The sequence below is a fragment of the Gorilla gorilla genome, chromosome 1, assembly GCF_029281585.2.
Source record: "Gorilla gorilla gorilla isolate KB3781 chromosome 1, NHGRI_mGorGor1-v2.1_pri, whole genome shotgun sequence".
NCBI lineage: Eukaryota > Metazoa > Chordata > Mammalia > Primates > Hominidae > Gorilla > Gorilla gorilla.
Window position 1 is genome coordinate 168,996,856 of NC_073224.2, and position 27,779 is coordinate 169,024,634.

Here is a 27,779-nt window from a genome sequence, read left to right on the forward strand (position 1 = left end):
ATTCTTTCTCTGTATTGTCAATATAATTCCTTAGCTTAATCATCTTCTTCCTCATGGCTCTGTTCCTGATACTAATCTTCCTCATTTTCTTGGCATTCTCAAAAAAGGAAGTCTCTTATAAGGTCACTGTTCTTTGACTGGCAAAGTCATAGATCAGTGGCTAACCTATTGCTTGAGCTTGCACACCTTGTCCAATCAGGTATGCCTAAAATGCACAGAATCTTTGCACAAAATAGGTGACCTGTAGTTGCCCCTTCAGAAGTTGTGGGCCAGGGAATTTCCCTTACAAGAACCTGTAGGTGAGGCTAGCATAATAAATGGCCTGTCTGTTATGGCTGAAATAGGAATAGCTAATATTTTCTGAGTGCTTACTTTGTGTCATTGCATCAGATTCTGTTCTAAGTGCTTTATATACATTAACCCCTTTTTTAAAAATTTAAGAGTCAGGGTCTTGATCTGTCACCCAGGCTGGAGTGCATTGGTGCCATCATGGCTCAGATTCCTGGGCTCCCTCAAATTCCTGGGCTCCAGGAATCCTCCTGCCTAGGTCTCCCAAAGCACTGGGATTACAGACATAATGGGCGGCCTACATTAACCCTTTAATCCCACCAACAATCTTATAGGGGTAGTTACAACCTTTATTCCCATTCCACCAAGAAGGAAACTCAGGGCCAGCAAGTTGCAGTAACTTGCCCAAGGTCATGCAGCTAATAACTGGTGGAACCAGGATTCCAGCTGGGCAATATGTTCTAGAGTTTACCCTTCTTCCTGCCTCAGGTTTTTGGCTATCAATCCCCCCAAACTATGTCAAAGTCCCCACTTATTTGAAAGTGGTAACAGTTCTATTTCTCCAATTGCCATCCAGCCCTATCCAATCTTAGTCCAAAAGTGAAACATCCACAATAACTAGCTGTATTTGCTCGCTGCCTTCCACTCTTGCTCATTCAGTCCTGTCTTTGTTCAAGACTTCCCCGCCTCCCTTCCAGTTCTTCTTTTCAGGCTCTGCACCTCCTTATGAAACCTCAACTCCCCTCAATTACTTTAATATTTCCCCTTTCTGTGAATTCTTAAGGCTTCTACAATCTGTGCTATTGTGAAGAGACCAGTATAACTGCATTTAAGGTCTATTATCTTAAGAATATATTTTGATGTTGTAGAAAGAGAAAAACACAGAACCCCCTTAAAAGATGAAGATTCAGAAAGCAGTGCTAGAAGTTACAAAGCCTAGTAACTGTATAATCCCTTTAGATAGTGAGGCTGTAAAAACTCCAAAAGATGAAATTAAATTGAGGAGACAGTTGTAAGGCATTGGAGTCTTCAATATAGTTTGAGTTGATCAGAGTCTCACGAAGTGGTGTGAGAACGTTCATTGGAAGGACGGTCCCCGGACTCCCCACTTTGTTTCTCCAGGCAGTTTGAATTCTGAGAGGAAAGATAAGAAAGGAAGGAAACTTTGGAAAGTAAGAAGGGGAAACCGTTTATTTTTGTTGTTAGTGTGATATAGCAGGCCCCGGACTAGAAATGATGGCTCACACCCAAAAGACCAGCAAGTAAATAATGACAGTAGATAACGTGCCAGCTGTACCCATTTCCTCAGAATTCTGCTGAAGTGACAAATCTGTCTGTATTCTCTGTACAGAATAACAATTAATTTTTTTATGAAAGCAATCTTTTTGCAGCTAAATCATGAATTAGGCACCAGAAGCCTGGTTTCTAGTTCTGGTTCTAGGTCTAGATTTGAGCAAGTCAACTTCACTCAGCTTTAATTTTTTTTTCACCTATAAAATAGAAATAATATCTACTCACTTATAGACACTGCATATAAAAAATGTAGAAGAAGTCATTCATTCAAACACCACATAGTAATTAAACCACGTTGTGGCTGACTCTGGTTTACTCACTGAGGGTCCATCAACAAACAGAAACGTGAAAATCTCTGCTCTTGTGGGGCTCACTGAGTAGTATAATTGGCTAGCTCACATGTTTTAGTCTTTTAACCCTGCTCAGTTATCTATACTTTCATTTCTTTAAGAAACAAGCATTTGATGAATAAGGTATGTTCTAGGGTATTTATGCGTGGATTAAATCTACAAATCTATTATTGGGCCTAGTGATAGAGCAGAAAGAGGAAGCTAGATTCCAGATAGGACTTTGCTGCAAGCTAGCTTTGTGACTGTAAAAGAAAGTGGCTTCATATCCTCATCTGTAAATAAGAGAGTTGGATTACATCATCTCCAAGGCTCCTTTTAGCTTTAAAATGTGCAGTTTTTTTATGCCCACAGGGATCACTACCCTCTTGGTGGCAGCTGGCATGGTGTCTAAGAAGAAGTTGCCAGTGCTCAGAATATACCCTGCAAATTCTAACAAAGTAGATGATGATGAACATCACCATCCTATGCTCTGGAGTGTGACTATGTGCCATTTTCTATTATTTCTTGTTATTTCAATTGCTTCCCAACTAGAGTACACACTCCTGCAAGGCAGGAATCAAGAAGTGCATTATACATATTATTATCCGGATCAGGAAAGACTCCTCTGATATCAGAACCCTGGATTTGTATTTCTAAAATTATCTATATTTTCCCCCTTGAGTAGGTCAAATGCTGCTCCTACTACCTTATTAATTTTTTGTTTTGCTTATTAATTTGACCAATTAACCCTATTTTATGACACGAACAATATAAAATTTAGTTCTACCCTTATTAGAACAATGTGTTCATTCCAGCTTAATGAAGTTTCATTATACTTGCATAAAAAGTGGGGGGGAGGTTTGTAAATACTAGAACTTTATAAGCAATACAGGTATATCTAGCCTGAGTACTACAATCAAAGATGAGAGCATATACCAAAAGTTTCTAAGAGACTAGTTTTATTAGCACAGGAATGAAAACCAATTATAGAATTTGGAGGGAGTGAGGCAGTAGAGTGTGGTTAGGACATGTGTTTTGGAACTAGACTGCTGGCATTTGAATTCAAACTCTGCCACTCATCTGGAGGTGACCTTAGGCAAGTTACTTTACCTATCTATGCCTCAGTTTCTGCATATCTCAAGTGAAGATGATAAGAGTACCGATTACAAATAATTAAATGAATTATTATTTGTAAAGTGTTTGAACAGTTTCTGACAAAGGGAGAGGACCTTCTATTTCTGGTCAGTTGTTTAGGAGGGAGCTAAAAGGAGAGGAATTAGGAGCAACTGAGACTGCATCTCACTTAAAGAAGCTGGTGTTAAAGGAAGGCAAAACATTTGACTGCACTTGGAGGAAGGAGTAGAGACAAACAGTCAAGCACAGGGGTTGTGTGTATTGGTTTCCCAAGACAAGGGAAACTTCCACATATCTGAAAGTGGATGGAAAGGAGCCAGCGGTCAGGAAGTTGGAAGAGGGAAGGATAGCTATGGGAGCAGGATGACCTGTAACAAGGACTCAAGTAATCAGAGGTGAAGAGAGGGAATTCTAGGATGGTTTTCTCTTTTTCCTTCAAAATCTAGCTAGCTTTATGCCAAGTTACACTTCTGGCCTTGAAATTCTGAAGGTGACAGCACAGACCATCATAGTCCTCAGTTATTCAGGATCAAGCAGTGGATGGGGATAAATTAGTGAGCTAGTGTGGGTGAGCAGAAAGAACTATTAACGACATGATGGAAAGTAGCTATAACCCTGTGGTACAGCTGGGTCATTCTGGAAGGAATCTCGTAGACAAACTAGCATAGTGTTCAGCCCACAGAGGCAGCATGGCTCTGTGAATACAGGCATCAGGCATCCTCAGCTAAACCATAAATGGCCACAGGGTCCACAAATGAGCCATAGCAGAAGGCCAAACAAATGAGCTATGTTTCTGGAGTCTCCATTTGGTGTCTGTGATGTGCCCATTTACACATCAATCTTCTTTCAGAATTGCCATAGGAAAATAATTTGGCCCAAGAGTTAAATTCAAATTGGAAGATCAACACCGACCCTTCCTCCAAATACGCAGTTAAATAGCCTGAACCACCTTAACTGAATTATTTTAAAATATCCTGTAACACAGCTTAGTAAATAAAGCTGTCTAAATTGAAATCTTTGGGCTCTCACGTCCAGAGGGAGGATAAAGTTTGCTGGCAGATTGGATATCTTATATACTTGGCAATTTGGGAAGAACACAGCAGAGCTGCAAGTTTAGTTGAAACAAGAACAAGATTTATTTCAGGTGGGAAGATCCTAGGCAGCATAAAGGAAAATCTTTATGGCTGCAAGAGCTGATATGTCTAAGAGAGGCTCATTAGTACCTGCTTATCCTTATACTTTCAGGACAGGTCATATTTGGTGTGAATGAAGATCAGTGTATTAAAGGGTTTAAGCATGAAATGAAATTAAAGGCAAAGGGGCTTGGCATCACCTGACATATGGTAGTCTTTATCTTTTAGAAATGGGAAACTTTCAAAGATATTTATGATTTGCCAAGATTTGCCTTGGAAACAATATGCAGGATATGTTAAAGAGAAGGAAAACTTGGGTCAGAAACAGTAGTAACAAGGCTACTAGTAGATCAAATCATATATAATCCCCAATATACAACAATTTTTTAAAATGGAATTTATTTTTTGGAGCAGTCCATAGCAGAATTGAGAAGTGCAGAGATTTTTCACAGACCCCCCTGGCCCCACATATGCATAGCCTCCTCCATTATCAATGTCCCCTACCAGAGTGGTATGTTTATTGCAATTGATGAATCTACAATGACACCGCATTATTATCCAAAGTCCATAGTTTACATTAGGGTTCACTCTTGCTGTTGTACATTCCATGGGTTTGGAAAAATGTATAATGACGCGTCCACTATTATGGAATCATAGATTAGTTTCACAGCCCTAAAAATCCTCTGTGCTCCACAGACAGTGCCACTAGGAAAACATATGCTTCAGAACTCTTGGCTCTTGACAAACTACCTTGCAGTGCCTCTTCCTTTAGGTTTTTTTTTTTTTAATCTCCTGCTATTTGACATTGTACAGGTATGTGATATTGAAATTCCTACAGCTGTAGTCTGCTTCTAAAGTTTAGCCAGCAAATAATGCAAGCCCAAGGGCATTTCCTTAGTTAAAGCAGGCCTCTAAATAGGAACCAAGCAGCGTAATAGCAGGAAGAGGAACCTAGTTGTCAGCTAAAGTGAGAACTTATCCTAACCAGATCGTTCTTTAGCAGATGGAGAATCTTCTCACATAGGAGTACAAAGGGGGCTTTGAAAGTCTTGCAGACAAAAAATTTAAAAAGACCCCAAAAACATGTTCTCCTTTTTCCTCCAAGTCTGACCACTCTTCCAGAACCATAAAATTTCTGTGCAAATTGCCACTAAACTTTTTCTGTTTGCTGTGGAATAGGTATTGGTCTAAGTGTAATTTTTGCTGCAAAGAAAACATGGCATTTTATGATTCTTCACACAGCACTGCCTACCTAAAACAGAAATCATCCATTTGCTTAACACAGTTAAGGATTGGAAAACTATATGTCTGTCTGGACAGCTTGTATAATGCCATGCCACTTAAGATGGCCGTGCTGTTTAAGATAATCTTAATTAAATTTTTGAGGAAAAAAAAACTTTAGAAAGCCAATTAAAAAAGACTGAAGAAACACTGGATTTTATTTCTTTCTCCTTTCTCTTGTAACAAATTTTTATGAGGAATTCATTTTATTCTGTCTTTTTCTTATAAGACAATTACTGAGAAATTTATAAAAAAAGGAATCGTTTTTCGGCTGTGACATCCAGTGAATTTAGGAGATGTGTAATATGGAGAATGCTGTTGAGGGATGGGCCTCAGGACTGGCTGTGCAGCATTGTCCACTCAGGCCACGAATGATTATCCACCATGATTTCTGTGCCAGGCACTGTGGTAGCTGCTGGAGACTCAGTGGTAAGCAAAACCAGGCACGGTTCCTGCTCTTGTGAAGCTTATAGCTTAGGTACAATGACACATATTCAATAAATAATCACACACATAACTATACGTTTCATATGCCATGAGTTCCTGAAAGAAAAAATAGTAGATGTCATATAGTGGGGGACCAGTCCTAGTGAACAGGATGTTCTCCAAGAAAGTGATTCTCCAAGTTGAGATCTATCAGATGAGTAGAAGTTAGCCAGGTGATGAAGAAATGGAAGCATACTGCAGGCAGAAGAAAGTGCAAGTACAAAGGCCCTGAGGTATAAAGAAGGATGACACTGTTCATAATGTTCGAAGATGGCTAGTGTAGCCTGAGCGTGTAAGATCAAAAAGGCAAAAAGTTTGAAAAGAGGCTGAAATTGCATCCCGAGGCCAGATAAAACAGCCTTTGATGTCATGTTAGGAATTCTATTCTTTATCCCAGAGCAATGGGAAATCACGAAAAATAATCAGCTGGAGGGTGGTTGAATTAGATTTCCCTTCACCAATCACTTGAGGTCAATGAGTTCTTATTCAGCATTTAACAAGTGCTGTGATAACTTCCCCAGTCATATCAGACATGGTCTCTGCCCGCAAGTGGTATTTGATGCGTAAGTGTAGGAGGAAATAAGTGTGAGTCAAAGCATGGAAGTAGAAATGAGATGGTCCTGGGAAGGTAATATCTAAAAAATCCTTATTGATCATAGCCAATGTGACTTTGATATGCAGGTTTTGGTTTTGCTTTTCTTTAAAAATACTCAAGGAAGTGTCCTGTGAAATCCTCTGTCTGTTCACAGATCAGGTACCACACAAACAACTATGCATCCAGCTCCACCTCCTTACCCTGCCAGTGTTCCTCAACCTTGATGTGGAGCGACCATTTGGAAAGGTGAGATTTAGAAACCGCCGGGATTTACAGCCTAGCCTTCCCCCATCTCTCTGTTCTAATCGGAGTTGATGCTACAAAGGCAGACCATCTCTGAGAATTAAAATGCAAATTAAACATATACATCTGATTAAGAGTGCTAGATTCCTTAGAAGAGTTGTTGTTTTTAAAACTTTACTTAAGTTTCCTCCAACCAAGAGGTTTTTGAAACTGGCTTGAGTCTGATCTTGTGACTGATCAAGTCTCTTGCCATGAAAGAATCTTTAAGTCACTGATTTTTTCATAGTAAGGACAGTTTCCAGTAGTATGTTAAGGCTAAGCCACTCCTATTTTAATTAGGTATCAGAATCCAGCGTGTTCGCCATATGGCTCATATGGCTAGCACACTTTTAGTCGCATTTTTGATTAGATCTATTTTGAATAAAACATGTACTTCAATGAATGAGTACTCTAAAAGGCAGAACTTAATCGCAAATGTCATGTAAGATTGGCCATATCAAATTTCGAGCTTTAGTTTCTTCCCTCAAGCACCTCTTTTTAGTATTTCTATTAATGGCTAATTGAATGGAAAGTCTGCTGGGAATTATAGCATTGTGTGATTTTTTTCTTTTTAAGAAGGACTGTGAAAAGGTTTATTTTTTCAGAGATAGCACAGTTGACTTATCAAATGAGTTGAACTCTTCATTTTAATGAAAAAGCATGCTGATTTTATTTTATTCTCTGAGTAATGTCAGGTACAGTAACTCCTCTGCTCGGTACAAGCTGTTATAACGGATATGAACATTCAAGCAGCTCAATTTCTTTAGACATTTATCCTGATGTTTGAGGGAACTGAGAGAATTTTTCCTGTTTTTCAGAGGAAGAGATGAATGTGTTTTTTCAATAGAGATATATAGTGTGCCACTTACAGGATAAGAACAAGCTGGTTGATTCTGAAAAACAGCTTAAAAATCATGAGGCCAATACAATTTTTACTCAACTCACATTTATAACCCTATATCCTTCCCCACATCTATCTGTCTATGTATCTATCTATCTATCTATCTATCTATCTATCTATCTATCTATCTATCTATCTATATGTATCTGTCTATCTATCTATGTCTATAACACACACACACACACACACACACACACACACACGCATGTGCACACTGGGTACTGTTTTGCTGTTAATACAGATTCCCCTAGAAAACCAATGAAGGGAAACGAAGAGAGATACCTTGTTTCCATCTCTTTTTTGGTAGGTTCACTCTAACTCCATTTTTAATTTTTTAAAGTAAATCTTATTATACTTTTACTCAGTTACAAAAATAAGCCCTGTTCTCTATGGAAACTTTGGAAAATGGTGAAAATTAGAAAGAAAAGCAGCTTACTAAACTTTAGTCTCACTAGTCAGTAAAAATTCAGTATCATGTTACTGTATGTTTTTCTATTCTTTTTTTCCTGCAGTTTTTTAATTTTGTTTTACATACTTATGTTAATATTATGATATACATTTTTTAATCTTGTTCTCATTTTATTTAGCATAAAATAAGCATTTCTCAGACTATTTGCAAATTCTTTGTGAAGCCATTTTAATATTTATGTAATAGGCTATCTAAACAATACACTGTAGTTTACTTAACCATATGGTCAATTTTGTGGCCAAATTTGCCACATTGATGAAAATATTACTGTATCATTACCCAAGTACTGAAAGGCAGAGGTTTGAAAAAACTGTTTATATATATATATATATATTTTGCCATAAGGAGAATTTATGAAATAAGTAATGTGTAATATTTAATGTTCTTTAAAGATACATGTAGTCAGACTGTTTGCTAAAATAATTAGATTTAAAATTTCATCAACCATGTGTGATAAAATTTGCTTTATACTAACTGGCACTGTGTACTATCTTAAAAAAATAAACAGAATACTTTAATTAATGAATTAATTTATTTATGTTTTTTTGAGATGGAGTATCGCTCTATCAACAGGCTGGAGTGCAGTGGCATGATCTCGGCTCACTGCAACCTCCGCCTCCCAGATTCAAGCGATTCTCCTGCCTCAGCCTCCCAAGTCGCTGGGACTGCAGGTGCACACCACCACACCCAGCTAATTTTTGTATTAGTAGAGACGGGGTTTCACCATGTTGACCAGGATGGTCTTGATCTCTTGACCTCATGATCCACTCGCCTCGGCCTCCCAAAATGCTGGGATTACAGGCATGAACCACCACGTCTGGCCTACTTTGATGTTTTGATAGGAAAATATTCTATTTCCTGGCTATTTCAGCTTCTATTCTTCCTTATTTCTTTTTAGACTAGAGTTATATACTAATTGAAACTTGTTTTTACAACAAGATTATTTGACCATTTATTGTGCCTACAATTGCTTTTTTAAAAATAAAACACATGTAATTACTTCAAAAGAGAATGTTTTAAACGTTTAAAGCAAACAAATTTATTACTTATATTTTACTCCTCACACCATACACAAAATTAAAAAAAAATAATCCCCATCCATGCTTATTGCATCTTTCTCTCTCTATTCTAACAGATGATGAAAGAATGGAGTTGGACATTTTATTGCAATTCCTGCTTCCCTGAATTTGCGTATTTCTTCCCACCTGAGAAGGATAATTATATATTTTGATTTGGATTATTTCTTCATTTTTATCTTTTTATTTTAATGACTGTTTTGTCAGTAATACCCATGGAGATCAACTTTATTATTATAATCCATGCCTCTGAATATTAGATTGGTTTCTTGGATGGGATTTTGAATATGCATTTAAGAAGTTGGGAAGAATTTCACAGATGATGATTGGAGGAAAAGTGATGAAAAGAAAGACCTGTGTTCCAGGAGTTTTCTTCAACTTCAAACCTTTACGTGAATCTTAACCAAAGTGGACATCTTTACATTTCATGATAGCTTGCTTTTGCAATATGAGTTTGAAAAATCAGTATAAGCTTATGATGGTGAAAAGTCAACATATTGAGAGCAATAATTCAATTAATAGGATATGAACTTAATGAGATATAAAAGCAAATGAGGGCAGGAGGGAATCGTGACAAAAAATATTTGTGCCCAATTATGATTAATGTTTTAGAGATGTTGTGTCCCTGTGGGCTAAGCATGGAACTAAAAGTTCCTAAGTCTCAATTCTAGTTATTTGTCATTTAGTAACTCAGGAATCTGCTTAATTGTTATTTCTAAGCTTTTGACGACAAAGGAGTGATGCAGCTAAGGGCATCCTTGGAGTGTCATAAAAAACAAATTTGAGGTTGAATGGTTAGCTGCGCAGTTAGAGTGATAAAAAAATCCAGGTAGGCCTTCTGATTCACCATGACCAAGTCAGGATTTCTTAATATTTCTTTGCTGGCAGCATATACAAAGGCAAAATTAATAAATAACAGTTGTTGAATAACAAACTTTATTACATTTTTATAAAATAAAAGAATCTATTTTGTCTGTATCAAAATAAAAAACTTTGTGGACTTCGAAAAGATATACTTGAGTCATCTAATAGTTTTCAGCTGATATGCCGTTACCTGCTTTTAAATTCAATCAGCTTTTCTTCTTCTTGTCTTTTTTTTTTCTCTTCCTCCCTTTCTTCTGTCCCCTCATTTACTTAATTCACCACATATTTACTGTCTCCTCTGTAGGTACCATGCTAAAGGCCATGCTGTCACCTATAGGACATCTTGGGAAGCGATGAAAATATGGTATCAGAAGTTTTGCTGTAGGATCATATGCTGTGACTACATATCGTTTCTGCCAACTATAATGACTCAATAGTAGAGTCCTTCTTAAATAGCAGAAGCAGTTGTGAATTAGCTATAAACTATAACTATTTTCTTCCAAATCTATATTTAAAATGGTCTTAACTAGCACAAAGCTGATGCTGTACACAATCCCTTTACTTAGGTTTAAATTCAGTGAATTTTATTGAGTACATAGTATTTGCCAACATCAGAAGAATGTCCATTCTTCTGTTACTTCTATCTGTTCCTCATTCGCCTGTGTGACTAGCTGTCATCTATTCACTATTTTATTTTTACAAAAGATGGTACAGTTTATAAAGGGCTTAACCGATTTTTCATACCTAACATAAGTAAGAATTCAAATTCAGGTTCAAGTTTTTAAAATGCCAGGTGTGCTGTTCCTTCTTACAGCACAATGGGATGAAAGATTTGCTGCAATGATATTCTGTTTACAAGACAAAGTGATGTGGTAACAGAAGCATGAGTTTTGGAATCAAACTTGGATTTAAATCTGGCTGTGCCACTCACAAGCTCTGTGACTCTGAGAAAGTTAATTGCATCTCAATAAATTAATCTATAAATTGAAGATAATCGTACTTACCTGTAGGGTAATTGTAATAACGTACATAAAATGAGTGTTACACGATAGATCCTCAGAAAGTATTTATGATTGATTCTTTACCCAGACTTATTTCTACCTATTTAATATGAATCTCAATTTCAACTATAAACTGGCTTCCTGACTGTGTGGGTTTAAATATCATGAACGGAATCAACCCCAACCATCCTTTGGATGCTATTCTTGTTTTTAAGACCTCACGATAATTTTTGTCCATGCAAAACCTACCCACCTCCCACATGTTCAGATCTCACCTTGTCCTTAGGCCTTGAATACTTTAAGTATTTTTGTTTTTTCCTTACCTCTGTCTGCAACTTTGAAGTTACATAGTACTCATTTTAACTATTGTATTGTACTATTCCTTGAATATTTTCATTGTATATGTCTCTTCCCATGTGACAAAACTGTAATTCACGGTGGAGAGGACTCGTTTCTTAATTTTTTTTCCATAGGTCTCTTGGCACTAGTGTAGTGTTTGACACCTAGAAAGATGTTACTAATTAAGTAAATTATCAGCAAAGGTAACATTTATGTAAAAGATTAACATAAGTGAACATGATAGCTTTTTGTTTTTATGTTGTTGTTCATGTTAGTGGTTGTTGTCATTTCACGTTAAACTTTCCTGGTTTAAAAATGTCTACATCCAGGGAGAATAATCACAAGAAGTGCTTTTTGTTTGTTTATTTGTTTGTTTTTAAGACAGAGTCTCACTCTGTTGCCCAGGCTGGAGTGCAATGGTGCGATCTCGGGTCACTGCAACTTTGGCCTCCCCAGTTCAAGCAGTTCTCCTGCTTCAGCGTCCTGAGTAGCTGGGATTACAGGCACCCACCACCACTCCCAGCTAATTTTTGTATTTTTAGTAGAGATGGGGTTTCACCATGTTGGCCAGGCTAGTCTTGAACTCCTAACCTTAAGTGATCCACTCGCCTCAACCCCCCAAAGTGCTGGGATTACAGGTGTGAGCCACCATGCTCAGCCCACATGAAGTTTTACATAACATGTTTATTAAAGGTTTTTTTGTTAAAGTAATAAGTAACAAAATAATTGGAAAAGTTAGAAAAATAACGACTATTTGGCAAAGATATTTCTCATACAATGAGAAATTATCTTTGTCCAATTAGTTTAAAATCCGATGTAGAGAAACTGTATCTCTATATATACATATCAGTATATATATATATGATACTTAAAAAAAACTTTAGTTTTTAGAGTAGTTTTAGTTTCACAGCAAAATTGAGCAGGTACAGAGAACATTTTTGTTTACAATCTAGACAAATGTATCCATTGTGTACAAATTCATTGAAAATAATGTTATGTTATATGTGTACTCAAAACTCTGGGTTGTAATTCAGCAAAACACTGGTTTTTAACAAGTAGCTTCATCTTCATTTTTGTTATTTTCAATAAACACAAATTCTTGTCATTATGCAACAAGGTTATAACAAAGATAGAACTAACCCTCAAAATAAAGTAAGATCCTTAAGAACTTTGCCAAAAAAAAGTTACTTGTGAAGAACTGATGCTTGATCTACAGTTTTATTTTAATTATAGTAACTACTGTAAAGTTCTGTGGGATACATATGTGAAACAAACATATAACATTAATATGCTTTAAGTGGGCTGTATAGACATGAGTCCTCACTATACATATAATATATTCCACGTACTTTTAAACTTACAGCTTTTGCATTGGAAGAAGTGAACTGCTGCCTACTCCAGCCCCCATTGTATTGCAGCATTAGTGCTTTCATTCAGCATCAGTGCAACCCAATGTAAAAGAAAATAAACAAACAAATAAACAAAAAACTCAGCTGTGCTGTTCCCAAGAGAGGTTGGACCAGGGTAATGTGAACAAGCATGCCAAGCCATGCCGAGATCTGTTAGCCAGGGATATGTAAGAGAACAGAGAATATTGTGTTTAGAAGCTTTGGCTTCCGTCAGAAGATATATTTATCTAAGTTCTCCCAAGGAGGGAAGAGAACAGTAGAGTCATTATCTTTTACATAATAAAATATATCCACAGAATATATGAAAATTCAGACAGAGTTGACTAGGGTCTGTGTTTTTAGTATCTATAAGAACAATTTTCAAAAATTAAATAAATAATGAAATAAAAGTTATAAGGAAATCAGATAAACTAAGAGAAAAAGTTTTTCAACATCTTTAGTAATTGGAAGCACATTTCAAAGAAATCTGTTCTTAAGATAATTGTCACTATGCAGGTATCTTAAGGATCTGTATAAAATATACGCTTCTCATTACATTTTTAGTTATGACTACAGAAGTGTTTAATTGCCATCCTAAAAATATCTGTCCTCATATTTTTCATTAATCCAGGCTTTTACTGACTATTTTATTAATACAAAATATTTCTAGGCTCATCCTAGATTTTCTACAGCTTTATTTTCATTATCTGAATTTTTTTTTACTTTAAGGTAATTTGTACAAGATATATTTTTAAAAACTTCTGTATTTTTATTTAAATCTCAACCACATTGTAAGCTATTGTGGGCAGGACTTAAAGCACCTACAGAGAACCTATAGAGCCCAGCACAGTCATTACTAAGCACATAGAAATTGCTCAATAAAAATGTGATGAATAGTCTCGGTGGACCAGACTATAATATAAATGAATGATGCCTAAGACAAGTAGGTGATATCACACTGTGAGTAATGGTGGCATTTAGTTGGCAGTTGATTCTCTATTTACATTTCTTTTTTGATATTATGCCATTTTGGCAGTCTTATTTAAGTAGTACAAGGAAGTCTTTCCTTAGACTTCTTGAAGAAAACATCTGTATTTTTTTTAACATGGCATGACATGACTGCCGTTAAGAAAAAATGTAAATTAGTTCAATCATTGTGGAAGACAGTATAGAGATTCCTCAAGGATCTAGAACCAGAAATACCATTTGACCCAGTAATCCTATTACTGGGTATATACCACCAAAATAGAAATCATTCTACTATAAAGACACATGAACATGTATGTTTATTGCAGCACTATTTAAAATAGCAAAGACATGGAACCAACACAAATGCCCATCAGTGATAGACTGGATAAAGAAAATGTGGTTCATATACACCATGGAATTACTATGCAGTCATAAAAGGGAATGAGATCATGTCCTTTGCAGGGACATGAATGAAGCTGGAAGCCACCATCCTCAGCAAACTAACACAGGAACAGAAAACCAAACACCACATGTTCTCATTCATAAGTGGGAGCTGAACATTGAGAACACATGGACACAGAGAAGGAAACAACACACACCAGGGCCTGTTGGGGGGTCGGGGGTGAGGGGAGGGAACTTAGAGGATGGGTCAATAGGTGCAGCAAACCACCATAGCACATGTACACTTATGTAACAAACCTGCACATTTTGTGCATGCATCCTGTTTTTTTTAGAAGAAATAAAGAAAAAATGTAAACAATGAAAAAATAAATATAAGCCTGCATATTAAATAACTTCTTTTTTTATATTCATTTTTTAAAATTTTTTATTTCTATAGGTTTTGGGGGAACAAGTGTTATTTGGTTACTTGAGTAAGTGCTTTAGTGGTGATTTGTGAGATTTTGGTGAACCCATCACCTGAGCAGTATACACTGAAATAACTTATTTTAGCCAGCTATCTAATTTCTTACCTTGACAGAAGAGCTGAATTTTAACTTTACACCTACAGGCAGATGCAGGTATTGCAGAAGATATATAGCCTGTACAATAAAATGAACATAATTTGCACACATGAGAACAGGAGAAAATATAAATTGTATTACTTCTTTGAGCAAAGTATAGTGTTCTCTTTACAGAAATAAGTACACCAGAGCCTTAGTAAATGAATAATAGTTTTCAGTTTATTTCCAGATAAAAGTTGGTGATTGCTAGTTATGGCTTTAATCAGTTTATTGATTTAACATAAAACTCAAATGCTAAATCTCTTTAGATGCATTGGAATTACATAAGAAATATTTGTGGAGCATTACTTTGAGAAAGTAGTAAAAAATAAAATTCCAAGTACATATCAAAAACCTGAGAACTTAAGTAACAAGCTCTGAAATCCTACGGTCCTGGAAGAGCAGAAGAAAATACATGCTAAACCACAGAACAATGAAAAATACAGGATAAAGCAAAAGTAAAGCAGAGAGGAATGTAAATTTGTCACAAAACAAGACAAAGGATAATTTAGTAAGAGGTGTTCCGTAAACACTTGCTGCTTGTTGTGGTGGTGGTAGGGAGATGCTGCTGCTTGGTGGTGGTGGTAAAGAATAAGACATAGGTATTCAAGTAAAATTAGCTAACTGTCATATTAAGTATGGAGGGAATGGGGAAAAGATAGTAATATAGTCTTAAAAAAAACTTTTGAAAAAGGAAGAAAAATAAAGGATCGAATTAGTCTCCTTTCTATGTATCTAATCATCCTGTAAGTTACATTAGTTCTACAAGTATTACTCAATTCTGCCCCTCCGTCTTTGCTGGCATGGTCTACATCTAGGTATCCATCATTTCCCATCTGCATTGCTTCAGTAACAGGTGTCTTTCTTCTGGTCCTGGCCCCTCCATCCATTTTCCACACCTGCTGCCAGAGTTATGTTTTGTTAATAAAATGAAAATCTGTTTTTTTTCTTTTTTAAACATCTTTAATATTTTCCTGTGACTTTTAGGATAAAGTTAAACCAACTAAACTTAGTCCACAGAGCTTTCTACAACCTAGTTCCTGCAAGGCTCTGATTTTTTTTTACATCCACCTGGATTTACAGCAGTGCCTACCTGCTCTCTCACATCTCTGTGCTTTTCATATGCTGTTCTATCTACATTGGATACTCCCTTCTCCCTTTCTGTATGTGACTAACCCTCACTCATCTTTCATATTTCAACAGAAGTACCACTTCCTTCAAGAAACCTCCTTCCTTTAGAAAACATTTTTCTGTGTTTAATTTGTTGGTTTATTTGTCCATCTTCTTTGCTATCCAAGATGGGAATCATATTTCTCACTTCCACGTCTGGTGTGTCTATCACAGTGTATGGCATAGAGTTGGTACAAACAAATTCTTGCTGGAGAAAGAAAGAACGGAAAGAAGATATGCAACAATCAACTATGAAAGTTTGAGCAAAAATAATAATTCAAGATAATTCAAGACTGAAACCATCCTTTTGTTACTTAAAACCAATAGTTAGTCACATTTTCTGAATAACCACTTGATATGGTTTGGCTCTGTCCCTACCCAAATCTCATCTTGAATTGTAGCTCCCATAATTCCCACCTGTCATGGGAGGGACCCACTGGGAAGTAATTGAATCATGGGGTGGGTCTTTCCTGTCTGCTCTCATGATAGTGAATACATCTCACAAGAGATGATGGTTTTATGAAAGGGAGTTCCCCTGCACATGCTGTCTTTCCTGCTGCCATGTAAGACATGACTTTGCTCCTCATTCACCTCCTGCCATGATTGTGAGGCCTCCTCAGCTATGTGGAGCTGTGAGTCAATTGAACCTCTTTCCTTTATAGATTGCCCGTTTTAGCTACGTTTTTGTTGGCAGCATGGAAACAGACTGATACAGTAAATTGAGTGTTGCTATAAAGGGCACCTGAGAATGTGGAAACAAGTTTGGAACTGGGTGATAGGTAGAGGTTGAAACAGTGTGCAGGGCTCAGAAGATAGGAAAATGTGGGAAAGTTTGGAACTTCCTAGAGAATTGGAGGGCTCAGAGGACAGAAAGATGTGGGAAAGTATGGAACTTCCTAGAGACTTGTTGAATGGCTTGGAGCAAAATGCTGATAGTGACGTGGACAATGAAGTCCAGGCTGACATGGTCTCAGATGGAGATAAGGAACTCGTTGGGAACTGGAACAAAGGTGACTCTTGGCTGTGCTTTAGCAAAGAGACTGACGGCTTTTAGCCTCTGCCCTAGATATATGTGGAACTTTGAACTTGAGAGAGATGCTTTGGGATATCTGGTGGAAGAAATTTCTAGGTAGCAAAATGTTCAAGAGGAAGTGAAGCATTAAAGTTTGGAAAATTTGCAGCCTGACCATGCAATAGAAGAGAAAAACCCATTTTCTGGGGAGAAATTCAAGCCTGCATCAGAAATTTGCATAAGTAACCAGGAGCCCAATGTGAATCACCAAGAAAATGGAAAAAATGTCTCCAGGGCATGTTGGAGACCTTCCTGGTAGCCCCTCCATCGCAGGCTTGGAGGCTTAGGAGAGAAAAAGTGGATTCCTGGGCCCCCCTGCTGTGTGCAGCCTAGGGGCTTGGCACCCTGCAGCTGCTCCAGCCATGGCTAGAGGGAGCCAAGGTACCGTTCAGGCAGTGGCTTCGGAGGGCACAGGCCTGGGCCTTGGCAGCTTCCACATGGTGTTGGGCCTGCAGGTACACAGAGGCCAGGAATTGAAATTTGGGCGCCTCTTCCTGGATTTCAGAGGATGTGTGCAGATGCCTGGATATCCAGAGATTGGCTGCAGGGTCAGGGCCCTCATGGAGAGCCTCTGCTAGGGCAGTATGGAGGGGAGATGTGAGGTTGGAACCCCCATGCAGAGTCCCCACTGAGACACTGCCTAGTAGAGCCATCGGAGGAGGGCTCCCATCCTGCAGACCCCAGAATGTGGATCTGCCAAAGGCTTGTGCGGTGTGCCTGGAAAAGCCTTAGATACTCAATGCCAGCCCATGAAATCAGTCAGGAGGGGGGATGTACCCTGCAAAGCCAGAGGGACAGAGCTGTCTCAGATTATGAGAACCCACCTTTTGCATCAGCGTGACCTGGATGTGAGACATGGAGTCAAAGGAGATCATTTTGGAGCTTTAAGATTTGACTGCCTCACTGAAATTCATACTTGGGTGGGGCCTGTAGCCCCTTCGTTTTGGCCAATTGCTACCATGTGGAATAGCTGTATTTACCAAATGCCTGTACCCCCATTGTATCTAGGAAGTAACTAACTTGGTTTTGATTTTACAGGCAAGGGACTTGCCTTGTCTCAGATGAGACTTTGGACTGCAGACTTTTGAGTTAATGCTGAAATGAGTTAAGAATTTTGGGGGAGTGTTGGGAAGGCATGATTGGTTTTGAAATGTGAGGGCATAGATTTGGGAGGGGTCAAGAGTGGAATGATATGATCTAGCTGTGTCCCCACCCAAATCTCATCTTGAATTGTAGCTCCCAGAATTCCCACATGTTGTGGGAGGGACCTGAGGGGAGGTAATTGAATCATGGGGTCAGGTCTTTCCTGTTCTGTTCTCATGATGGTGAAAAAGTCTCATGAGATCTGATGGTTTTATAAAGGGGAGTTCCCTTGCACACACTCTCTTGCCTGCCACCATGTAAGACATGACTTTGCTCCTCATTCACCTTCCACCATGAAGTGTGAGGCTTCCCCAGACATATGGAACTGTGAGTCAATTGAACCTCTTTTTTTTTAATAGATTGCCCAGTCTCAGGTATGTCTTTGTTGGCAGTGAGGGAACAGACTAATACATTGCCCAGTTGATGGCTTTCCTGTAACAGACAGAGCTAATTTTACATTTAGAATCAAAGCACGCAGAGTCCTGTTGAGATAGCAAACAAAACTAAGGATGATTGTTGTAACCTTTTCTCACTTGGTAGAATTTAAACACAATCTTGGAAACTCCAGGAAAAATAACAAATGAAAATGTTGCTCTCAAACCTGACCCCGCATTTCTTCAAAAGTAGAATAGAGTCGTCTTGGAGGAGCAGCTCAGGCTTGTAAGTTGGGTAGCTGTGGGTTTGAATCCTGACTGATACTAGGCAGTTGTATAATCTTCAAGACTCTATATCTGATCTTGTTTAGCCTCAGTTTTCTTATTTGTAAAATAGAGTAACATCTACTTGCAGTGCTGCTGCAAAAATTAGAGCTAAACTGTATCAGGTCACTATATTTAGAATCATTACAAATCCCCAAAAGGCAAAGAAGGTCCAAAGAAAGCCATTTACAGCGTGCCTCAACTTTGAGTTTGTGGCTTGAATTTGGATCTAAGAGATAGGAATTATATGTTCTCAAAAGCAGCAGATGGGCATGATAGGCCCCTAAGCAATTTTACTACAATCCTTTTGGGAAATCTCTAATTGTTCTCTAAAGAGTTAACTTCAATTATCATTAGCCATCTGCTGAACCAATGGGATTTCCTCTGCAAGTGCCAGCAAGAATATTCCTGCCAAATAAAGAGAAAGTGCTTTTGAAATAAAACTTGTGGAGCATAACTCACACGTAAATATTTTCAAAGTTAAGAGGAAACAGCCTGAGGCTAGAGCCACCATTAATATTCAGAGCAAAATATGCATGTTGTATGATAAGAAAGAGTGAAAGATAAGCAGAGAATTACCAGTGAAGGCTACATCATCTGAGTCTGTTTCAGAGTGGCCTCTGGACGACATCATGATACCAGGGCCAGTTGGGATTAAGGAAGACTCTCTCCCAAGGCACCTGTTCATAAAAAGAAAAAGCAGGGTACTGTGGTCAGCCAATGGGATCAGGAAATTCAAGGTACAGAACCTAGTACTTGTGCTACTCTTAGCTCATCATATAGCTACTGCCATATTGCAAAATTCACTGAAACCAAGTGGAAAAACGACAGATGCTAAAAAAAGGGAATTTATAGAGATTTGGTGTAGCATTTTCCAAACTCGCCTAATCATATTAATCAGGCAGGATTGCTGAAATAGAAAATTCTAGGCTCTTCCCTGGAGGTTGAGTCAGAAAGTCTGGCATGGGGGCCGAGGATTTTGCATTTTTTTAAACCTTCCAGGTGATTCTTCTCATCAGGCAGGTTTGACATTGATATAGTCCAGTGGTTCTTAAAGTATTGCCCCCAGATCAGCAGCATCAGCATTACCTGGGAACTTGTTAAAAATGCAAGTTATTGGGACCCCACTCCAGACCTATGAATTGGCAACTATGGGATGGAGTGGGAAGAGAGACAGCAATCTGTTTTAGAAGACCTCTGGTGATTCTCATCCATACTAAAGTTTCAGATCTACATTTGTCAAATGTGGCCCAGAGAGCTAGAAGTGGGGAGTGCAGCTGCTGATTAGGAAATTCTCCTGGCCCAAATTCTCCTAGGACTAAGAAGGTCATGAATTAAATCCAGATACTAATGTTGCTTTTCCCTTGACTTCATTATCTCCTTTTCTATTTTTTAAGGAGCAGTTTAATTTTGTGGCCCTTTTTAACTTTCCCACTGATCAAGGCCAATCCCCTTTCTGCTTGATAGCAAGGATTCTTTATTATTTTCCTCCTTGATCCTCTTGCTCCTTTGCTGTCATCTTGAAGACATTGATAGAATGACATTGGTAGTATGGTCTCTTATTTCTCATATTTCTGTCAAATGTGTTTTAATACTGGAACGTATCCAGAGATCTGCTATAATATTTTTTAATGGCAAGTTTTAGCAGATCTTGTCCTCCTTACCAAGCCTCACTTTTTTTTCACCTTTTGGAAGGGCAAGGCAATGCTTAAAGATATTATCCATTTTTAAAATGGCCATCATTTTGAAGGATAGATTCTGGCATCAATGATATGCAAATATTCCCACTCAATGTACAAAAGCAGAAATAATAAGGGAGTCACTAATCAGCTAATGAGACAATTTTCTGGCACAACTGTGAAGAAAGTGTATTAGTGTTAGTTTCTTAGGGTTGCCATCATGAAATACCACATGCTGAGTGGTTTAAGCAACAGAAATTTATTACCTCACAGTTCTGGAGGCTGGAAGTCCAGGATCGAGGTGTTGGCACTGTTGGTTTCTTCCATGAGCTGTGAGGGAAAAACCTGCTCCATCCCTTTCTTATAGCTTCTGCCAGCAAGCTTTGGAGTTTCTTGGTTTGTAGATGCATACCCATCTATGCCTTTAGGTTCACATAGTGTTCTCCCTGAATGTGTGTGTTCCCACTTTTCAAAGAACACCAGTTATATTGATTTAGGGGCCCATCCTACCTCATCTTAACTAATTCTATCTACAATGACCTTATTTTCAAATAAGGTCGCATTAGGTACCAGGAATTAGGACTTTAATATATGAATTTGAAAGGGGGTGACAAAATCAATTTATAACAAGAAGGGTTCATAGAGGGAGGAAACCAAATCTAAACTCCAAAATCATAAAGACCTGACATGATGTTGTCTGTGGGACTTAAAGTGTTTAAAAAATTGAATAAAAATCTCAATGACACGTCAGCCCTGGCTACAATTAAGAAATCTATAAAACATAGATGAAAAAAATTGAAGAGGGGCCAGGCAAAGTGGCTCATGCCTGTAATCTCAGCACTTTGGGAAGCTGAGGCAGGTGGATCATTCGAGGTCAGGAGTTCATAACCAGCCTCGCCAATATGGTGAAATCCCATCTCTACTAAAAGTACAAAAATTAGTCAAGCATGGTGGCAGGTGCCTGTAATCTCAGCTACTCGGAAAGCCGAGGCAGGAGAATCATAGAATCATTTGAGCAGGGAGGTGAAGGTTGCAGTGAGCTGAGATCTTGCCACTGCACTCCAGCAGCCTGGGCAACAGAGTGAGACTCCATCTCAAAAAAAAAAAAAAAAAAATTGAAGAGGACACAAATAAATTGAAAGATATTCTATGTTCATGGATTGGAGAAAACAATCATTAAAATTTCCATATTACCCCAATCTACAGTTTCAATGCAATCTACAGATTTAATGCAATTCTTATCAAAATACTAGTGACATTCCTCACAGAAATAGAAAAAACAATTTTAAAATTTATGTGGAACCACGGAAGACCCAGTTAGCCACAGCAATTCTGAGCAAAAAAGACAAAGCTAGATGCATCACACTATCTGACTTCAAAATACACTACAAAGCTCTAGTAACCAACACAGAATAATACTGGCATAAAAATAGACACATAGATCAGTGGAATAGAGAACCAATAAATAAATTCATGCATTTACAGCCAACTGATTTTTGACGAAGATGCCAAGAACACACATTGGGGAAAGGACAATCTCTTCAATAAATGGTGCTGAAAAAAATGGATAGCCACATGCAGAAGCATGAAACTAGACCCCCATCTCTCACGGTATACAAAAATCAACTCTAAATGGATTAAAGACTCAAACATAAGATCCAAACTATGAAACTACTACAGCAAAAGATAGAGGAAATGCTTCATGAAATCGAACTGGGAAAAGGTTTTTTGAATAAAACTTCAAAAGCCCTGGCAACCAAAGCTAAAATAGACAAATGAGATTACATAAAACTAAAAAGCTTCTGTACAGCAAAGGAAATAATCAATGAAGTGAAAAGAAAATCTACAGAATGAGAGAAATATTTGCAAACTATGCATCTGATAATAAGTTAATACCCTGATTATATAAAAAACTCAAACAACTCAATGGCCAAAACCCAAAAAATCAAATAAAAAATGGCAAAAGACCTGAATAGACATTTTTTCACAAGAGTACATACAAATAACCAACAGATAGATTAAAAAATGCAAAACTTCACTAATCACCTGAGGAATGCTCATCAAAACCACAATGATATCACCTCACCGCAGTTAAAACAGCTTTTTTCAAAAAGACAAACATGCTGGCAAAGGAAAGGGAACTTTTACACACGATTGGTGGAAATATAAGGTAATACAGCCATTACGGAAAAGAGTATAAAGTTTCCTTTAAAAACTAGAAATAGACTACCATTTGATCTAGCAAGCTCATTACTGGGCATATATCAAAGAAAATGAAATCGGTATGTTGATGATACATCTGCACACCCATGTTTATTATAGTGCTATTCACAGTAGTCAAGATATGGAATGAACCTAGATGACCATCTACAGATGAATGGATTAAAAATTGTTATACACACAAACACACACACATGCAGACACACAATAGAATACCATTTAACCATAACACAGAATGAAATTATGTCAGTTGAAGCAACGTAGATGAACCTGGAGGACATTATATTAAGTGAAATAAGCTAGACACAGAAAGACAAACTGCATAATCTCAGTCACGTGAAATCTAAAAACATTGATTTCATAGAAATAGAGAGTAAAATAGTGGCTACCAAAGGCTGGAAGGGGGGGACAACAAAAGGTTGGTCAATTGCTGCAACGTTAAATTATACAGGAAGAATAAGTTTTGGTGTTGTATTACACAATACAGTGACTATAGAAAAATAACATTGTACTACATATTCAAGATAGCTAGAAGAGAAGATTTTGAAGGTTGTCACCACAAAGAAATGTCTAAAATGATGGATATGATAACTACTCCAATTTGATCATTACACTATGTACATGTGCCTCAAAACATTACATTGTACCCCAGAAATATGTAATATTATTGTGTCAATTATAAATTTAAAAATAAATTTTAAAAAGGAAGAGAATTCAAAAGTGGTCAGATTTCTGACCCTGTATTATCTGGAAGTTTTCCCTGCAAAAAAATAAATAGTACAAAGTTTTTAAAGCACATAGTGGGAAAGATATTTATGTTATTCATAATGGATTTTAAATGATCAAGTTAAATGAAGGTCAAATTGCTCTATTTATATTGGAAAGGATGAAATGTTGTAAGAATGCCTGCAGTTACATTATCAACTCAGGTTGACTTCACTGCTTTGAATAGTCAGATTTCTCCCTGGTAGTTTCCAAATCAGAACAATATACTCATTTAGGGGTTGAAGTTTGAAAGGAAATCAGATGATGCCCATTTAAAAGATGATTAAGGTTTACATAATTCTTTGGACAAGGGGACATTCGAATAGATGTATGATGTTATTACTGAAAACAGAGGGTAATAGTGTCTCACTGTTGCCTTCTTGACTCAGACTTTCTTATTTGGGGATTTTAATTTACGATTCTGTCCTGTACACAGACAAACCTTCACAAGAATATAACAAACAGCTTTACTTCTATTGTTATTATTATTAAGACAGAGTCTTGTTCTGTCACCTAGGCTGGAGTGCAGTGGCAAAATCTCGCCTCACAGGAACCTCCGACTCCCTGGCTCAAGCGATTCTCCTGCCTCAACCTCCCGAGTAGCTGGGATTACAGGCATGGGCCACCTCACCTGGCTAATTTTTGTATTTTTTAGTCGAGATGGGGTTTCACCATGTTGGCCAGGCTGTTCTCAAACCCCTGGCCTCAAGTGATCTGCCCACTTCCGCTTCCCAAAGTGTCAGGATTACAGCTGTGAGCCACCGCACTCGGCCTATATTTATTTATAAAAGTTTCATCTTGAGTTTGGGTCAACTGCCTCTGCTGGTCTCTTGACTCCATAGTCCAGTTGTTGGCACCAATTCATCTTGGTGCTTTAGAAGCCTCTAAAGGCAGTTCATGATCATTCAGAACATTGCTCAGTGTTGTTTCTAATGCTTGTATTGTTAGTCTTATCCTGACCTTTACGTTGTGCCAGTAAAATTCCATTGATTGTATTTTTTCATTTCATCACTCTATTTGTGTACCCATGCCCCACTTTTTAAAGAAAAAAATCGTGTTTGAAAGACATGTACTTGTGTTCTAAGAAGTGATGCAACTACTTTTGGAAAAAAAAAATGAAACTTTAAGCATATTTCTAAAGTTCTTTTTGTATCAACACTTCTTGCTGTGTTTTCCCAGTTACGGTGGTATTTGACAAACACCCGGCTGATACTAATCTGGTACACAGCTGAACAAATCATTTTCTTAAAATGGTTCCCCCAAAAGGCTAATTATAAATATAAATGCCTGTAATTACTTAGAGTATATACAAATCATTATAGGAAATATAGAGGGAACTGCATTCGCATGATCCACTTAACAACATTCACGATATCCTGTAATGAATTCACACTTCAACTTCACTCAGACTTCAAAATTATACAAAAAATTAACTCTTTCTCATGGTGGAGATAGCTGCTCAAACCTGTAATGGCTGTCCTCTACAGTGAAGTTGGAAATCGCTATTTGAGATGCCATAGACAGCCAAAGTCCAGTTAAGATCAATCCTAGACTGGGTGTTGAAAAATTTCTTTAGGTCTTTCAGGTTTACATTTGGAATCTGGTCGGTTGTCTAAAAAATAAATGTATAATTGTGCATAGTGATGGGATTAGTGGCATAGAATATATTTCTGTAACAATTCCACCCTTGAATGAATGATAAAATCAAATAGGGCCAAATATATTTCAAGCAAGAAGTTCTGCTTTGAGAACTAATGACCAATTTCTAGTGATATTATCAGAAGTGTTATAAAACTTTTTTTATTTCCTGTATTTCTACTGGGGAAAGAGGACAAGGGCAGGATGGGTAACTCCAAGTACTTCCAATCTCTACTAACAGAACAATATTAGATCATGCAGAGAAGGAACATGTCTCCATCTGATTTTAGTATTGTTTTTCTTAGTAGGACTTTTCCCCTCTCTCCCTTCCTCCTTGTCTTCCTTCCTTTCTTCCTTTCCTCCATCTTTCTTCTCTGTTTCTCACTTTCTCTCTTTGAATACTTACTAAGTGAATAAAATCCACTTGATTGTGCACTACTTGGGAATAAGAATCAGGTTATTTCTAGAATGATGAGAATCTATCTGATGCAAAGAGAAAAGGGAAGTAAACTTTTTTAAAGTTTATAATCTATAAGTGCTTTATATCCACTATGTCATGTGATAGCCACCACCTTTCTATGAGATTGTTATTATAAACTTTCATTTCAGAGATAAGAAGCTTGAGGCTCATCTCTAATTTATGGCTTAATTAACTTACTTCCTCAAGGCCTATAGATTTATGTGGTGTTATTAGAATTCAAACTTGTTTGTCTGGCTACAAATTCTGTATTTCCACTGTAAGTTTCAAAACATTTTCAATGTTTACAACTGACTGCAAATAGATTGATGTTAGAAATTATGTTAGCCATAAGAAAATAATTATAGTTTCTTAAAGAAATGATGAGACTAAAATCTTAGCTTCCTTCCCTATTCTCTTCTCTCTTTTTTCATATAGGTAGAGATTAAAATTCTCTGAAACTGTGGGTATTATTTTAGCCAGAAAACATGACAATATAGAATACTTTACTTTAATTTCATTTTCAATAGCATATTTGTAGTTTCTTTTTTTTAACGGTCATGTATTTTTTCTTCCTTATAGTGTTGAATGTAGAAAACAGAATTTCAAATTCCCAACTATGTAACAACAAAAAAGAAATATTTGTATTACATGATAGCAAAATGCCATCAAGAGACACTATTGAATTTACTTTCTCACACAGAGAAAACTGTAATAGTGAAAGGGGAAAAAAGGATATTAAACTTGAAATCAGAGGTACTGGTTTTGGAATATAGACTCTTCCACCTATCATATACGTGAATTTGGGTAAATGATTTAAAAGCTTTAAGCTTCAGTTCCATCATCTATGACAAAGATCTTAATGCCCATTTGCAGGATTGCTGTGAGGATTAATATGAGGAGACTATGTTAAGACTGTCTGAACATTTTTAAGAGTAATGTCGACATACAGCACTAGTACTGCCAGTCCCCACTCCTGACCCCACAGAAGATCCTGCCAAACTATAATGGTAGACTTTCCAGCAGATCTGGACAGCTTCACAAAATGAAGCCTCATAAAAGTCTTTTATAAAGACTGGTCCAATAGACCTTCCTAGGTTAGTGGACCCAAAAAGTGGACATAATTAAGCTAGATGGATCCTCTTGGCCAGCCTGGGTTCAGGTGAGAGATATCCACTGCCCTTTTCCACCTAAGGCCTAAAATACTAAGTTGGAGCTTTAGCCCTTTAACTTAATTCCTGTTAAAATGCAGCTATCTTAGTGAGTGATTTCTATATACTTTCCTGGGAGCAGCGTGTGACAGACGAGTGGGAACGGGACAGGGAAAGTATGAGTTGAACACAGAAGAGACAGAAAGGCATGCCTATGACTAGGAGATGCTTGGTAGGCAGAACCGAGGGGATGAATGACAGTGTTCCCCATTTCTATAGTCTCTTCAGATTCAGCCATGCCTATGTTGTTTATCTTTTGCTACACTTTTAGTCTATTTACCATTACCCCTCACAGAAATTGCTATTTTCATTGAACATCATCTGTGGTTTAGCATCCTTCTAGGAACTTTGCGTATTAAATTATAGCAAACTTATACTGTTATTACTCTTTTTCAGATGAGAAAAAGAAGACTCAGAGAGCAAGTAAGTTGCAAAGATAGTATTAAAACTAGTTGCGTTTGAATCCAAACCTCTTGACTTTCTGCCAACTGTACTGTTTGTCATATTTCCGTAAATTGAAAGTTCGTGTTTTCCTTCCTATGAAGAATGTGAAGGAACCTATCCCAGTCACAAAGATTAGGATATATGGTAGCAGCAGCAACAACAACAAATCCCCAAGTCTTAGCATTTAAAAATGACAAAAGGTCTTTGCCCTCATATAACATGTCTGTTGGGGATCAGCTGTGGGGACTTGGCAGCACATTGTCCTCATCAGAGACTCAGGCTATTGGAGGCTTCAAGCATCACTAGACTCCACTGCACACAGAAGGGAAGAATTGTACGGCAGCTCTTAAATACTGCCAGACCAAGTATGTGATGCCAACCTAAAGAAGTATGGTTGTTCCTCGGTATCCACTGGGGATTAGTTACACGACCACCTTCCCCCTACCAAAATCC

General features: G+C 37.5%; 1 protein-coding gene and 1 long non-coding RNA gene across 6 annotated transcripts in view; one reads left to right on the forward strand and one right to left on the reverse strand.

The window, feature by feature from the left end:
- Positions 1-27,779, forward strand: part of PTGER3 (prostaglandin E receptor 3) — a 195,647-nt gene that overhangs the window by 66,792 nt on the left and 101,076 nt on the right. For 3 of the 5 annotated variants that reach the window (XM_004025973.5, XM_063697674.1, XM_004025976.5), the window contains exon 3: positions 27,279-27,305. In XM_004025973.5, coding sequence (XP_004026022.1) covers positions 27,279-27,305 — 27 coding nt within the window. Of the gene's footprint in view, positions 1-6,693; positions 6,790-9,326; positions 14,427-27,278; positions 27,306-27,779 lie in introns of those variants that run through there. The other 2 variants (XM_004025972.5, XM_055350799.2) reach the window with 2 other exon arrangements.
- On the reverse strand, positions 14,984-21,251 carry LOC134757103 (uncharacterized). Its single transcript, XR_010130712.1, has 3 exons — positions 20,858-21,251; positions 19,492-19,592; positions 14,984-16,207 (listed from the first exon to the last, which is right to left on the reverse strand). It is a non-coding gene; the product is annotated as an uncharacterized lncRNA (long non-coding RNA).